General features: G+C 36.4%; 2 protein-coding genes across 4 annotated transcripts in view; one reads left to right on the top strand and one right to left on the bottom strand.

Annotated features, from left to right (window-relative positions):
- The window catches only part of LOC131936563 (BTB/POZ domain-containing protein KCTD12), a 79,356-nt gene that overhangs the window by 19,510 nt on the left and 42,263 nt on the right, over positions 1-17,583 (bottom strand). The gene's annotated exons all lie outside the window — the stretch shown is intronic.
- LOC131936548 (ficolin-1) lies at positions 11,220-11,822 on the top strand. Its single transcript, XM_059293580.1, has one exon. It carries the CDS (start codon positions 11,220-11,222, stop codon positions 11,820-11,822), a length of 603 nt encoding a protein of 200 aa, XP_059149563.1.

The following is a 17,583-nucleotide window of genomic DNA, read 5'->3' as shown; positions in this document are numbered from 1 at the left end:
AGTAACGTTTGAAAAGGTAACCTTACTATTATAAATCTTGTAATAGAAAAAAAGTAGCTCATATGATGGTTGTGTAACTATGGAACAAATTGCACATTTGATGATAACGTTAAAGTTTACATGTTCTTCAAAGTAATGCGACAAGAATCTTGACAAAGTCAGGATTATGTTTATGACTATAGCAATTTTTTAGGTCAGATTAGCTATATTGGCTAAAAATAAACTAAGTAATAAGATACGAGTCAGAAATATATTATTTTTATACCGGCTATAACATAAAAGTATAAAAAAAAGTAAACTTAATTGTGTGAGCCGGCCGAGTGATTGAATTTACCCTAACCAAGTTTGCCAGGCATCAATCATGGGATTTATAATGGCAAATATTTAGCTTGTCTCGCGCAACTCGATCACGTGCCAGAGCGGCCTGTGACGTCAGAGCCGGGGTAGAATTGCCCCCCCCCCCCCGCCGTCCGACGCGACATTTCTGGAAACCTTTCAGACAGATCTCGGGGACATGAACCCAATTGTCGTTAAATTGTCGTTATCGATCCAGCTAAACCCAATGTAATTCAAACGACAAGTTGTCTCTTCCTTGTCCCGTCCCCCTCCCCCCACCCCCCTCCTACTCCGGGAGCCACTCCAAGTGTCATTTTGCTGTCTCCAAATTTACACTTTTTTGGTCAGTCACCGAAATGGCCTCGTTGGAAACCAAACTTGGGTCATTCGAAACCGTTTGCGCATGCGCGAGACGAGCTCTAGCTATAATAGCTGTAGTAATTGGCCAATGTGAAGTTCAAGCTATAATGGTTGTAACACTCGCCAATTGTGAAGTGCCAGCTAAAATAGATGTGGCTCTGTCCATATGTGGTTTCCCAGCTATAATAGCTGTCGCAATCGAAAGCTGTGAGTTCCCAGTTATAACAACGGTAGCACTTGACAAATTTGGCCTCCCAGCTATTATAGCTGTAGCAATACAAAAAAAACCTGTGAGGTCTCAGATATAAGAGCTTTAGCGATCGAAATCTGAGAGGTCTCAGCTAAAATAGCTGTAGCATCCGTCCCAGCTATAATACTTGTAGCACCCGTCAGATATGGTTCCCCAGCTATAATAGCTGTGGAACTCTGTAACTCTAGCATCTCCACTGGCCTGTATCCATAGCTCCCAGAAAAAAAATTCAAGACATCTAAACGTCTCCCATTACCCATGTCCCATCAGACCTAATCTATCATCGTCTGCTCGACTTTAGCGGACTCAGCTCCCCCCGCGCATGCGCCATTTCACAAAAACAGGTTTTTAAATTCAAGATAATTTGTCGAAGGTGTTTGTAAGTGCCCGTCTTACCGACGTCACCTCCACGAAAATAATCACGGGTAATATTTTGATTGTAGGCTTGTACTTTCTAGAGAGGGGTTTCCTTTTGCAGTTCATCCATGTATATCCCTGGATTATATATTGGATTCTTATGGGCTCAAACTAAGGATATCCGTGGATTACAATGTCATTCTCATGCCATTTTATGGCAATTACTTACAGGGAATTACGTCCCAGAAGAAATTTCTCGAATTTTCTGAAGGTTTTTAATTATTTTATTTTTATTTTTAATCTTGTTTTCTAAAATTAATTACACCTTAAAAATTCAGAGTTAATAGAACTTTTTTTTATAAAAACATTTTAAAATCCAATTTTCCATAGGCCTATTTATGTTTACAGCAAGAATGCCCTAAATACTGTAGTATCGAATCGTTTAATCCTTAAACTCTCCAATCCTGTGTAGCTACATCAATCCTCAAACTTAAAAGAAAAATTCCTTAATCTTTGCAAACCTCTCAGTCCTCAGCTTCTCGCGTCTATGTCATTAACTATTTTAACACGGCAAGTCCCTTATTTTCCCAAACTCACAAGTTAAATTTTGGCCTCTGTCCACCGACTTAGCTAAATTATGACGTCATTTTCGGGTAGGTCTCACTTGTGTCACAATGTGTGACAATGGGAGAGGCGGGCGGGGGGGGGGGGGCCGAGATGTCGTCACGTTGTTATGGACGAATCATGTTTTATCCTACCACTTACCTTCTGCCCAAATCTTCCCCCATTTCTCAGTTGCCCAAATCTTTCTTTTCTTCTTCTTTGCTATTAACTTAATTCTAATGTTAGAAGAGATTCTCTTCAAAACAATTAAGTATTACGTGTCAACTTATTATGTGTCGTTGACTCCGATTTCAGCCAGCTTTTTTTCTGGATTTTCTTCTATAGCCTTTGTCCAACCAAGAACAAACTACAAGGCAGCAGTTGATTTTTAGAATTTTCTCTCTTCGAACTCGGGTCTTCTCGGTTCAGCAACCATCAGCTTGACCGACCCGACCACACCGACCTCAAATCTTCCTAACTTCTGCCGAAATCTTTCACCCATCTGATCTGCACAAATCTTCCTCTACTTTTACTCTGTCCAATTCCACCACTCCATTTATTTTGTTCAAATCTTCCACCACCACCATGCTGTTTAAAATTTTTCCACCGATTCCATTTTGCCCTGATTTACCCCCCCCACCCCCCCCCCCCCATTGTAAAGCTCATGTCTTCTGATCTAGAATGTTCTACTTCCATTAAAATCTTTCTTTTGTTTTCCCCCTTTTTTTCCCTTCCATGTATATTTTTACACAAAGCCACGGCGAGGAATGCAGAGTGCATTCAACTGATTATACATTAGGAGAGATTCAGATCCATCCATCAATTCTTGATAGTTCACACCTCGGAGTGGGTGGGGGAGGGTGGGGGTAAATAGGAGGCTTAGAGGTACGTAGTTTTATTTTTAACATTTAGAGTTCTTCCCCATTTTAAGAGCTTTGTATCACACAATGTATCACACAATGCATCACACAATGTATCACACAATGTATCACACAATGTATGGGACGAGACAGGTTTTTGAGAAAATGTTGAAAATTCGCCCACAGAACTTTTTTTTAAAATGTTTTTTTTTAAAGATGGTTTACTGAAAGCGATCCTGATATTACGATTTGAAGCAGCCTTCTAGCTCATGTTTGCCTTTTGGTTCAATTGCATGAGTTAGTAAAAGTTCACGCAGATGGTAGACTAAATGATCACTTTACTTTCAGCTCTGGTTGTGTTCTTGCTATATCTTCAAATTTCAAAAAACTTAATTGCGGTCAAATTTTAATTGCAACAAATCAGCAACTATCTGTGAAATTCATTACGAAGATTTTCAACCAATCTACAACTGTTGTTGAAAGCAAAATAACGATATTTACTATCCTTTGAAAATAGATTTATTACATTGGCAGAGGATAAATCAACTTTTGAACTTCAAGAGGCACCTTTGTGGACTAGCATACGGCAAATATAAAGGGCGATACAATGATCAAATTAGCAGTTTTTGTTCTTCTTTATCACGGTGAAGTAAAGTATTGAGAAGATATATAAAAGGCCATACTAATATATAGGTTAAAGATGGCCAAACTTAAATATAGGTCAAAGATGGCCCAACTAATACATAGGTCATTTTTTGGCCATCGTACAGTTGGATAGATGATGGCCCAGTGAATAGACGGGTCAAACGACCTGACGGGTCATGGATGGCACAACGACTAGAAGAATCGTTGATGGCCCAACGACTAGAAGAATCGTAGATGGCCCAATGACTAGAAGAATCGTAGATGGCCCAACGACAAGAAGAATCGTAGATGGCCCAACGACTAGAAGAATCGTAGATGGCCCAACGACTAGATGAATCGTAGATGGCCCAACGACTAGAAGAATCGTAGATGGCCCAACGACTAGAAGAATCGTAGATGGCCCAACACCAGACGGGTGGTAGATGGCCCTAGAAAAGTCTAGCTAGCCTGACGTGTCTAAAAATAGAAAGGTCTAGCTAGCACAGTGAGCAGCTAGCGTAGCCTTGACCTTTACTGACGCTGGTGAAACTGTTCAATATCCCATCAATCACAAGTAATGGATTCCTTCTAGCTGGCCTGGATTGTCGACACGTCTTAAGGTTGAGGTTCAGTGTCTTAACTTCAAGTCTGAAGGTTCAGTATCTTAACATCAAGTCTTAAGCTTAAGGTTCAGTGTCTTAACTTCAAATCTGAAGGTTGAGGTTCAGTGTCTTAACTTCAAGTCTGATGTTTCAGTGTCTTAACTTCAAGTCTGAAGGTTCATTGTCTTAACTTCAAGTCTGAATGTTAAGGTTCAGTGTCTTAAGTATCAGTCTTAAGATTTAGTGTCTTAACTTCCAGTCCGAAGGTTCAGTGTCTTAAGTATCAGTCTTAAGATTTAGTGTCTTAACTTCAAGTCTGAAGGTTCAGTGTCTTAAATACCAGCCTTAAGGTTTAGTGTCTTAATTTCCAGTCCTATATTAACTTGTGAATGTGTAGCTACGTCTCCCTAAACTTCTTCGTAGTATCTTAAGGTCGTATGTTCGACCCAAGTATCGGAGTTCCCAGCACGTGTTAAAAGAGCGTCAAAGACTTTAAAATTTGCGTGGATCTTGTTTGTCATTGTGTGTGTTAGTTATCTCTTGTATGTCTAAGACAAATTCCTGTTATAAGGGTCAACATTGACTTCTGAAAATCGTCATCGGGTTAGTTAAAAATCAATAAGATGCAAACCAATTTCGGATCGTCCTTTTAAATCGATGTGTTATCTGCATTTTTAACAGGTTAATGTTTTTATTTTACGCAAAGGTCAATGCAAGAGGCAATCGTATTTTTTTTATCCTTAATTTTATTAATGATTTCCACAAACAGTTAATTTAAATCCTGAACCTTTTCTGTACTCTTATTTATTGGAATAAATTTAACCTAATTAAGTTTTTAAAAAGTTGTTGTTTGATCGAGATCATTGGTTTTCACCCCCCCCCCCCCCCCCACAAGTTTTATCAGCGCATTTCCCGAACTCTTCATAATAGTTGTATCGTCCGTACTGACTACGTCAGCCATTATTTTAACATTGGGAAGAGGGTTGGGGGGGATGCATGATGTAAAATGCCAGGGATCAACAAACCCAATTATTATTCAACTAAGTAGTCTGAAAACAAATTTATAGTAATAGTTTACTTGCAGCAAAAGTACACAATCTCACCACAGCCTGTTAGTTAACCAACAAAAACATTTGGATTGATATAATAACCGCTTGACTTGTGACTGGGTTGTTATTGTTGTCCAGCAATGATTGACGCTAACCGGAGACAGCCCCGCCATGATTGACGCACGTTGTCCAGTTAAAAGAAAGAGCTGAGTTCACTCAACTAGAGACAGCCAACAAAAAGAGAGAAATGTTTACGAAACTAAAGATAAACGACAGAGTTAATGATAAATTATACGAAACTAACGCTGCACAGAAGAGAAAATAATAGGCGATGTAATTAAACACAAATACTCCGGCAATACTCGGGGTGTTTTTTTTTAATCTCGATAACACTAGAGTTGGAGTCGATTAAACAGTGCTTTGATATAATGGCATTATAGTGTCGTAATCGACTGCTTCGTGCTGTAAACAAGTGGAGGTTCGATTACGATACCCAGCAGGACAGTAAAGTAGGGATTTTAGTTTTTTTTGGGTATACCAGTTTCTGTTAAAGTTAGAAAAAAGGGCCAATTTAAGATAATAGCAATGGTAATGGGTTAGGGTGTGATACTCTAAAATTAGCCATCTGGACTTTTTAAATTCAAGAAAATTCAAAATTCACAATGAATAAATAATGTTGGCCTAGAAAACCATGGAGAAGAATAGTCAAAGAAGAGGCAAAGACCGCTGGGCTCACGTGGGCACAGGTAAAGGGAGCCGCCCAAAACCAAGTACGGTGGAGAGGTGTGGTTGCGGTCCTTTGCTCCCCAGGAGAGGTGTGATTGCTGTCCTTTACTACCCATGAGAGGTGTGATTGCAGCCCTTTACTACCCATGAGAGGTGTGATCGCAGCCCTTTGCTCCACAGGAGAGGTGTGATTGCGGTCCTTTGCTCCCCAGGAGAGGTGTGATTGCGATCCTTTACTACCCATGAGAGGTGTGATTGCGGTCCTTTACTACCCATGAGAGGTGTGATTGCGGTCCTTTGCTCCCCAGGAGAGGTGTGATTGCGGTCCTTTACTACCCATGAGAGGTGTGATTGCAGCTCTTTGCTCCCGAGGGGTCACAGAGGAATAAGTCAAGTCCATAAACAAACTTAGCATACACCTAATATATTATTTACATTACTGACTAATCAAATGTCAAAACAACACATACACACATTTAACAGGACAATACTAAAACAAATGTAAACATTATCACATGAAACATGTGTAAACCTAAGGTTTTAATACTAGTGAAATAAATATAAAAAATATCAACATCCAGCGAAATTTGATATGCTGTTGAAATAAGAATCAACATCCGACGCTCAATAAAACCAACACTCACGACGCCAGCTTTAACCGAAGTTAACACCGCAGCACATTTTTGCATTAATATTTAATCGCTGCGAGATAATAAGCCGTGTTAATCTATAAGGTATTTCAACACACTGGTTCCATTATACCGTCTATATTTAGAACTTTTAGCCCCTGCTATTTTTAGAAGCTGAGAATGTTCAGATACAATTGCTTAGATTTTTGCAAAATTATTTAATTGTTAATTTGTAGATAAGAAGTTGTAAAATTCAATTTAGTAAAATGTATATTTATACTTTGTTGTAGAAATTGGAAAATAGTGGGTAAGTGGTCTAAAAGTGTGATGCGAATGTGTTTAAGGGCGGAATAAATGTGGAGGATGTGGACCAATGTGGATGATGTGGACCAATGTGGATTATGTGGACCAATATGGATGATGTGGACCAATGTGGATTATGTGGACCAATGTGGATTATGTGGACCAATATGGATGATGTGGACCAATGTGGATTATGTGGACCAATGTGGAGGATGTGGACCAATGTGGATCATGTGGACCAGTGTTGACGGATGTGGACAGATGAGCAGATGACTAAACTAAAATCTCATTTGCATTTTGTTTTTTAACAGAAACAAGAAAATTTCTGATGGGGTCAACATGCAATGTTATAATGGAATTAGCATCTGGGGTGATTGAAAATCTAATCACCAAAAACTACCCGACCATATCGATTCTATTTTAACTTTTAACAAGACGTTATTTTCACGACTTTTTAGCTCCTGAATTAGACAGAGTCAAACTTTAGCTCAAGCTTAGGGTGTTTTGAGCTTATAATTTCTTTAAGTTACAGCCTCAACTTTATTACAGGAAACTTAATCCAGTCATTTTAAGATGGCTCAATGTTTATGTTTGTCTCAAAGACCAAGTAGTTTTATTATTACTTAGTTATCGCATGCGGTTTCAGACAGTCTCATTTCTACACTATTGTTGCTTGTGAAATTATTGCCCAAATCAATTGTCTTCGATCTCTGGATAATTTTGTCCCGGCTGAGTTTTGTCCCCTGACACAAGCAGAATAGTTATCTCCCGTGAAATCGTTTATTGAGTGGTTATGTCCCTGTAGGGTAGAGAGTAGAACGGTCTATGCTAATGACGAGAACTGGGTTCTGTGTTATTGTTTAGTACTGGGTGTCCTCTGGATAATGTTATTTACAGCAAGTGTTATTGTTGTGTGTTATTGTCTAATGGTGAAGTATCTGTATATGATATTATTTAGAGAAAGATTGAAACCGTTTGCTGTTTATTGGAGAATTATAAATGAGTTGCACCATGTTAAGAAGATACGTATTTGTGTCAAACTTGTGTCAAACATTGTTTTGACTCGTGTTTACAATAGTCTAGTATGTTATTTTTATGGTAATTTTTCCAATTTGGGTACGGTTAAAATGTATTTGCATACTGTTACATGTAAAACAAGAATAACAAGTTGTATTGGTAAGATCTTTAATGTTGTTTATTATATCATTGTGTGTCTTAAATTGTATTGTTTCATGTGGGATAAAGTATTCCTAATTCCTAGGTTTCAGTTTGTTAGAGTCGTATTTTTTTTGCCTGAAATGTCTTAAATTTTAAAAACACTTCTGTATTACATCTACTGATGAGTGTAAACATGATTTAGTAAAATACTTCATTATGAAGCTGTGTGTTAATTATTAAGCTTAAAATATATTATTCGTTTTGCGACGTCTTTATTTTCTTCCATTAAAAAAATCAAATTCCTTATAAAATATCTGGATGACCCATAATTCTGACAGGTCCCATCTGGATGACCCACAACTATCTGACCCGACCCGACTGAATGACCCATAATTCTGACAGAATTAATGTTCCACGAGTTGAGACCAAACCTCGTGACATTAAACTCCATCACCACGACGGTATGAAACACCTGATAAAGCCGCCTTAGGAAACTAAATTTACGAGACACTCATTTTTCGACCTCCTGAAACTACGCCGCCGTGTTAGATAGCTGAAGTCAACAGACATAAGGGTAACCCCGTCTTTCGATATAAATCACAAAGTTTTATTGAAATTTATTGACCATCAACTGTTCTTAACGGTCATCGAAGAAAATATTTGGCCAAAATTAGAATTGATCAGCGAAGGATATTTTCACATCCGGCGACCGGCGCCAATCACACTCTGTCTGCGTCTTGTTTATGGAGATTGCAGACGATAAAACCACCGTGCCGTCTATTTATGTCTCACAGGTCGAGCGGGGGTAACAATTGTCCGGTTTTCTGGAGAGTTCGACCCGCGCCTGGTCTGGTCCTGTGTGGCATTAAAACTCGTCCACAAGGTGTTGTGTGGGGTAGTGCGGACCCCCACGAAACCAACATAAACTGGAAATATAGCGGGATTAATGCGCGGTTGGGGCGTGTTGTTGGACGCGGGTGGTGCCGCATTGGAGGGTGTTGAGGGTGATGAAGATGGATAAAGCTAACGACTTCTCATGAAGAAAACATGACGCACGGTACAGAACTTTAGCCGTCTATTCAATCTGGATTGTATGATGTTCATATTGAACGTAGTGTCCCTGTGCACAGCTCTATAAACCTAGGCAGTGTAATAGCTGTATATATTTATACACAGAAATATATGTATATATATATATATATATATATATATATATATATATATATATATATATATATATATATATATATATATATATATATACATACATAGAAATATTTATAAATGTTTACATAACTATATACATAAATATATACATACATACATATATATATATATATATATATATATATATATATATATATATATATATATATATATATATATATATATATATATATTCATTCGTATTTTTCGCAACTAAATTAACTCAAGCGCCACTAGGAGCAAGAAAAAAGTAATAAAAGAGCAAAGCCTAACTGATGACATTTTTAAAAAAGAAATAAAAGTCATCGAACAGACTGGGTAGTACTTGGTGATTAAATCGTTTTAAAATTTGACATCTCTATCATAACGGATCAATTTATCACTGCTGCCGAGGTTGTCAAGTTTACAAATACGTGGGCTGTTTTAGTGTTAGTTTACAACAGATGGTGTAATTATTACTGTGTTATTTTGAGTAGTTTGCTCCCTAAATACGAGGGCGGCTCCTATATATATATATATATATATATATATATATATATATATATATATATATATATATATATATATATATATATATATATATAGGCCTATATATATATATATATATATATATATATATATATATATATATATATATATATATATATATATATATATATGTATGTGTGTGTGTGTTTGTGTGTGTGTGTGTGTGTGTGTGTGTGTGTGTGTGTGTGTGTGTGTGTGTGTGTGTGTGTGTGTGTGTGTGTGGGACCAAGTATCAGCAGCATATGTGACCTTCTTTGTTAGGTCTTGTGCGACCTCTTCCTCACGGCACCCAAATGCGACAGAGGCGTGTACAACCACCTGTCTGCAGGTATTCACCCTCGACTTAGGAATTCCCGCCTCTAGACCGCGGACACCTTATTTGGCGCCAATCAACCCACCTGATTTAAAGAAGCACACTCTGTCCGCAGGTTCAATATTCTAACACTTTATTTCTTCATGAATAATCACAGTTCAGATAATTAGGTGAATGTCGTCAGACCTCCACTTTGTAAAGTATATACATTGTCACTGATGGACGAGTTTGATGTGATTTTTGTATAAACAAAAGTCACCGACATACAAATCACATTTAAATTTTTAAATAAGTTGACTGGAATTTGATAGAAAATTTTACATCATTTTATCCTAATAATTTTTATTTAAGTATACATTATTTCCATCAGACAACGTTAGTTAACATTTGCTTTGGGGTACAAGTTTGCCCTAAAGAGTGAATGTTATGAAATGGTACGCCACTGTATTATCATGCCCTCGTTTAATAAAAAAAAACAAAAGGGAAGTCACCACCGCTCATTAAGGAGATGCTACTCACAATGTCCGTCGTTTTCTGCCTAGTCTTAGTGTTTTCAATGGTCAAGGCCGATGATTCGATAGGTGCGTATAATATGGCTAATGTTTCAAATGTTGAACGCCGATAATTATACCGGAGCATATAGTTTGCCTATTGCTTAAAATGTTGAAGGCCGAGGATTATACAGGTGCGTATAATTTGTTTAGTGTTTAAAATGTTGAAGGCCGATGATTATACATGTGTTTATGATTGGCTAATTGGTTGAAATGGAAGAGGTTGATAATTTCGTAGGTGCGTATAGTTTGAATGATCTCTTAAGGAAATTAACTTTCTGTAACTTCTTTTAGTCTATCTGTTTTACATTGCGTTGTGATATAAAGTTAGTACATTTTCTAAGGTGATATTTTTTCAGAATTATACTTTTTTGCACTGAGATCATTTGTCCTGAAATGTTTAAACTTTATATATATATATATATATATATATATATATATATATATATATATATATATATATATATATATATATATATATATATATATATATATATATGTATATATTTATTTATTTATTTATTTATTTATTTATTTATTTATTTATTTATTTATATATATATATATATATATGTATATGTATATATATATATATATATATATATATATATATATATATATATATATATATATATATATATATATATATATATATATATATATATATATATATATTTATATATATGTATTCAAACAACTCTTTAGGTAGGGCAAGAATCAGAAGGGCTCTGTACATTGATACGTTTGAGACTACAACATGTAAGATGCAGCTGAGTTCGACATCAAGGCCTGTGGTCATTTTGTCACACGGATTTCAGGTGATGTGTGACACTAAGACCGACGGGGGAGGCTGGACGCTGATCCAGAGAAGATTTAACGGACACTTGCATTTTTACCGGGGCTGGGAGCAATACAAACACGGCTTTGGAGATTTCGAAAACGGGGAGTTCTATTTGGGCAACGAGAAAATTCACGAGTTGGTCATGTCCACGCCTCACGAACTTAGGGTCGATTTCAAATATAACGGCACTGACTACTTTGCGAAATACGCCTCGTTTAAATTGTCCTCAGAGTCGGATGGTTATAGGCTAAAGGTCAAAGGTTACTCTGGGAATGCTGGGAATGCTCTGAAAATGCAACATGACAATGAAATGTTCAGCACGTTCGACAGGGACAACGACGCCCTAGACGGCGACAGCTGCGCCAGAATCTACCGTGGAGCCTGGTGGTACGGCAAATGTCAGGACTCCAACCTGAACGGTGTCTGGGGGAGTAAGGAGTTCGGCAAGGGCATCACGTGGTGTCCGACAACGGGTTATCGTGAGTCGGCTACCTTCACGGAGATGAAAATAAGACCCAGACGATAGACAAATGATGTAGGTTCTACGATATAATAGACGAATGATGTTGGTTCTACAAGACAATTGACAAATCATGTAGGTTCTACGATACAATAGTCAAATGTTGTACATTCTACAATAGACAAATGATGTATTTTCTACGATACAATAGACAGATGATGTTGGTTCTACAAGACAATTGACAAATGATGGAGGTTCTACGATACAGTTTCGAATGTTGTACATTCTATAATAGACAAATGATGTATTTTCTACGAGACAATGGACAAATGATGTAGTTTTTACGACACAACAGACAAATGATGTAGGTTCTACGATACAATAGACAAATTATGTAGGTTCTAAAATATCCAAATCATGTAGTTTCTACGAGACAATAGACCAATTATTCAGATTTTACTAGAAAAATAGACAAATGTTGTAGCTTCTACGAGGCTCAAGCCAAATGATGTAACTTCTATAGAGATCAAGGAATACACACTATTGAATATCTACATTTCAATGTTATAAATGTGCTTTTAAAATCCTAAAATCCAACTTTGATGGACACCTGATTCCTGATAGAGAACGTGCTGATCAAATCATCCCTTCATTATCCCTTCATATGCCGAGAAGCCAACAAAACAACGTGTGTACTACACACGAACAGGGGCGTAGCGACCCTTCCCGGCTCCCGGGGACAAACTTTTCGATTTACACCCCCCCTCAAGCTTTCAATTTATTTTTCCAACCCATTTTGGCGCCACCTAAGGTCGGCGCCCGGGGACATATGTTCCCCTCCCCCCCACCCGCCCCTCGCTACGCTACTGCACACGACTAAAGAAGTTCGAAGGAAGGAGATGAAAGAAAGTTTCCCCAAAACACAATGAAAGTCCTCACAAGATAGACGCCACACAAAGTTACCAAAATTCGAACAGAACAAGTACAAAAAGATGAGACTAATTCCCAATGATATAGTCCAATATTTTTGTACCACAGTCACTACAATAAAAATAATAAAAATACTGGGAGTCACAAATGTATTAGTAAACTGTCCAATTTCTATAACTGGGATGTAATAAGTGTTTCTTCCAGACTTTTTTCTCCGGGGGGCACTTGAAATTTTCGGGGGGGGGGGGGGGTGCGGTAGACTTTCTACGGGGGGGGGGGGGGGTGGACACTGTTAAAAGTATATATTTTATATATAAATTATATCAATTTCATTTCGTTCGGGGGGTGGTAGAATTTTTTCGGGGGGGGGGGGGGGCGCTAAGCACCCCCCCCCCCCCGAAGAGATCCCTGGAAGAAACGCAGGATGTAATGACGTAAAGCAACTAGCCTTAAATCGAGTTGACTAAATCGATTTAAGTGCATTAATAGCCCTCGAAGTGGTGACGAAACTCGTCATCAACATTTATCTATCAGACAAAACTATCAAAGCAAACATAAACGGTAATAGAATTTTTTATTTTAATAGAAAATATTTCCCATTAGCATTAAATAATAATTTCACAGGAAAACGTATATAATAAACATTATTCGACAATTTTTTTTTTTACTGACGTCAAAGTCCTTTAAGAGAAGTCAGAACACAACATACAAAACTCACACACACAATATATATAAATATATTATATATATAAATAAATAAATAAATATATATATATATACATATATATATATATATATATATATATATATATATATATATATATATATATATATATATATATATGTGTGTGTGTGTGTGTGTGTGTGTGTGTGTGCCTGTGTCTATAGGTTGCCGCCTATATTAGACAAACGTTTCAGTTAATTTATAAGCAGTAACATTGTTACATTCTTCAAATCATTCCCCGCCGTGTTACAGTCGAGCAATCTACAGTCTGTGCTGTATTACCAAGTCAGCTCCGGTCTAGTGCTAGTCAGAGCAGTTTAAAATCGGTTAGCCACGGATCATTAGGCAACTGATGAAGCCCGCAGCCCCCACCCCCCTACCCTGCCCACCACGTTAAGCCCAAGGCGATACATTATTCACAAGAAAATCAAACTCTGTATAAAAAAAAATAATTTTAAAACGGGAAGTAGAAAAAGACGTGATTAAAATCAATTGATTAGGTTCAAAACTTTTTAAAGGGATAAACACGAGTATGTTTTGATAGGATAGAGTTAGAAAAAAAATACGCTGCAAGTAAATTATAAAGACGAATTTAGATTGGAGACTTAATGGCAGAAAACATGTTAGTGTGTTTTTGGTCTGTGGGTTCCATTAGTGGAGTACACATTTTAATGGGAATTATTTTCTTAATGATTCGTAGACTTTACATTACATTGCATATGTATGTGGGTTTTGTGTGTGTGGTTTATATTGAGATATTTAATGGACTTAATGGTTCAATGTGTTGGCCATATTGAGAATTTTAATGGCAGGTATTTTAAACGTTGGATGTAAGATAATGAAGATGTGGACAAATGATGGAATTAATTGAGAGAGGTGATTTAAACGGGGGTGGTGGGGGTGTGGGGGGGGGCGAGTTGGATAGATAAAAAGTATCAGGCTGAGGGAGGGAGTAATATATATATATATATATATATATATATATATATATATATATATATATATATATATATATATACATATATATATATATATATATATATATATATATATATATATATATATATATATATATATGTGTGTGTATATATATATATATATATGTATATATATATATATGTATATATATATATATATATACATATATATATATATATATATATATATATATATATATATATATATATATATATATATATATATATATATATATATATATATACTTGTTTATAACTCCCAACCATCTACTCTACGTGTGAGCCCCACTCCACGTCCTGACCCCCGGGGTAGAATTTCTAAATTGAAATCTTGGTAACCCAAAGCCACGAAGCGGATTAGCTTGAAGCCTTGGTATCATCTTACAGCCATCAATTATTTACAGCGATGCCTAGAACTGGGATGATCGCATTTCATTGAAACGACAAACATATCAGTGAGCATTGCTGCGGTTTCTTACGAAAAGTCAATGCTTGTCTAGAGTTAAAACATAAAGGCATCCATATTGTTTCTTACTGTAAATGATTGCTAATATAGAGATATATCAATGTTATTTCTTATTGTAAGCGATAGTTTAGAGTTCATACAGATATATATCAATAATATTAATACAGTAAATGTTCAGTACTAATACAGTTATTGATATTTACGAGTTATTTTTTTTTTAAATTTAAATTTTATTTTTTATTTTTAGGAATGACCCAATGTTAATATCATTAAGCCAATTGGCATTATTTAGAATCGACGCCAAACCAATTATTTTTGCGGATTTAGTTTTCTGAATTTCCTTGTCTTAGCAAGCATGTTAGAATCAAATGTTAGAAATATTTCAAATGCAATATTGAATACCTTGATGTATTATAGTTTATGAATACAGAGAAAACGAAAATAGATTTTAATTAGATGTTTTGATAGAACGAGCTGCTATTTATTATTAAATTGTTTCATGTTTTGCCTAAGAGTCTAGAAAGTTAACAGCCATTTTTATAAATAAATAAATATAATAGAGAATGATAGTTCACCTTGTAAAATTGAAAACATTAGTGCAATGTGTCTTTAAATTGAATGATAGCACAAATTGTGAGCACAAGTAAACATTGTGAAATATAGCACCTGCATGTCATTGACATGACCTTCAACACAAGGTCATGACCTTCAACGAATGACCTTTAAACCTCAAGAGTAGCCCTACATTTGACCATGCAGTCCCTTTTTAATCCGATTTAACCGAACGCAATTTTAATTTTTTTAAAAGCGCAAATAAACGCACCATTTAAAATGAGCAGATGCAATTACTCGCCCGATCTCTCACAATTTGGTGCGCCCTTCTAGTGTAATCCAAGGTACATTTAATTACATTTTTACCTTTCTCTTAATTACAGGTGTTCACGGTAATTTGAATCCACCTGATGGTTTTATTTCGTCTGGGTCCTCCCCCCCCCCCCGCCCCTAGACCTTCTGCACAGAGCCTGACGGGAGCGCTTTTAGCTTTCACCATTTTTACATAGGTTTCATGAAGCTATCAGAATAAGAAATTGCTAAATCTAGTAGGACATAGGAGGTTAGCTGAAATAATGAGGATATTAACCATGAAGGACAGTTGTTAAACCTAGTAGGACAGAGGACAGTAGCTGAAGTATTGAGGACATTTGAATAACCATGAAGGACAATAGCTAAGCCTAATAGGACATATAGGAAAGTAACTTAATAAGGGAGGACAATAATTGTTTAAATATAGAGGACAAAATAAAAAATACAAAGGACATTATTGGCCGACACTAACTGAACTATGAAAAATATGTTTAACTACATGACTCAGAGTATTAGTGACTACAGATCACGAGTTCAGAGTATTGCTGACATATGACATATATGACTCCAGATTAAGAGTTCAGAGTATTGCTGACATATGACATATATGACTCCAGATCACGAGTTCAGAGTATAGCTGACATAATATATGGCATATATGAGTCCATATCACAGTTCATGGTGTAATTGACATATATGACATATATGACTCCATATCACAGTTCATGGTGTAAGTGACATATATGACATATATGACTCCATATCACAGTTCATGGTGTGACATATATATGATTTTTATAAAACTGACAACAGATATAAAGAACACAAGTAATACACGTGAAAGACTATAAGTGAAGTGTATAGATCAATATATGACGCAAATAGGACTATACTTGAAGCAGGTAGAACTATAAACCTAATTACATAGCACCCCCCTACCCGCTGAGGTTTTAGAAATATGTACTGAATAACGAAAAATTCCCCCTTAAAAATTAATCGGGTAATTCGAAGCTGAACTGTTGTTAATTTTAAATCCGCAAACACCACGTAATTAATCCCACATCGTCGAACTAATCGCATTTCTCCTTAACGAGTGAGAAAACACTGATTAATTAGCAGACATCTAATTAGGAGATTTCTTTTCACGGCCGGCGGGGAACGCCTGAGATTTAAAATATTTTTTTTTCTTAATTAATTAAATTCTCCCCGCGCATCTGAAGTAAAACACATGCTGGTAAAAGGCTCGCTAGTTGGTCTAAAGTGTTAACATTAGCACGGGAACTAATGCGCCATGGTTAAAATAATTGTATTTTACTGTGCTGCAATTAGTTAATTGGACAAGCCCCGGCTATTTCTCACCATCTGATTGAAATTAAATTAAGACGTAAAATTTTATACCAACAGAACCCTCGCCCACCTCCGCCTTAATGTGTTTACCTGCATCAACATGTAGCGAATGAATGTGATTAATTAACTTCGGTCAAAAAGCTCTGTCCAATTAATATTACGAAAATAGCTTTGAGTTTGTATAATGAAGGAATTAATTAAACGATACGGCTTGGTTATTGATTTGTTTTGGATTCGTTCATTAATAAATATTTCTATCATGTCTGGCTAATTTAAATTTAAACCAACCCAAGTTGGCATCAAAATCTTCCACATGACAGCATACCACTGACATTTTTGTTCATTCGTGTATTTTAAAAAAAATGAATTTAAAATTTTAATTCTGTTGTTTAATCCAGCTGTTAAAAGAAACAGGGGAACGACGTGGTTGAGCGAGGGAGCACACGAGTTATGACCGTAAAGCCTTGAGTTCCAGTGCTTGAGTGGGCCCTTGGGACAAGCTGCCCCCCCCCCCGGCGT

Source organism: Physella acuta, unplaced genomic scaffold (assembly GCF_028476545.2).
Source record: "Physella acuta isolate Inbredline_101_S28 unplaced genomic scaffold, ASM2847654v3 ptg000180l, whole genome shotgun sequence".
Lineage (NCBI taxonomy): Eukaryota > Metazoa > Mollusca > Gastropoda > Physidae > Physella > Physella acuta.
This window is presented reverse-complemented; position numbering and strand designations above follow the sequence as displayed.

Excerpts from the sequence above, each read along its gene's own strand:
- LOC131936548 (XM_059293580.1), top strand. The coding sequence starts at position 11,220 with ATGCAGCTGAGTTCGACATCAAGGCCTGTGGTCATTTTGTCACACGGA.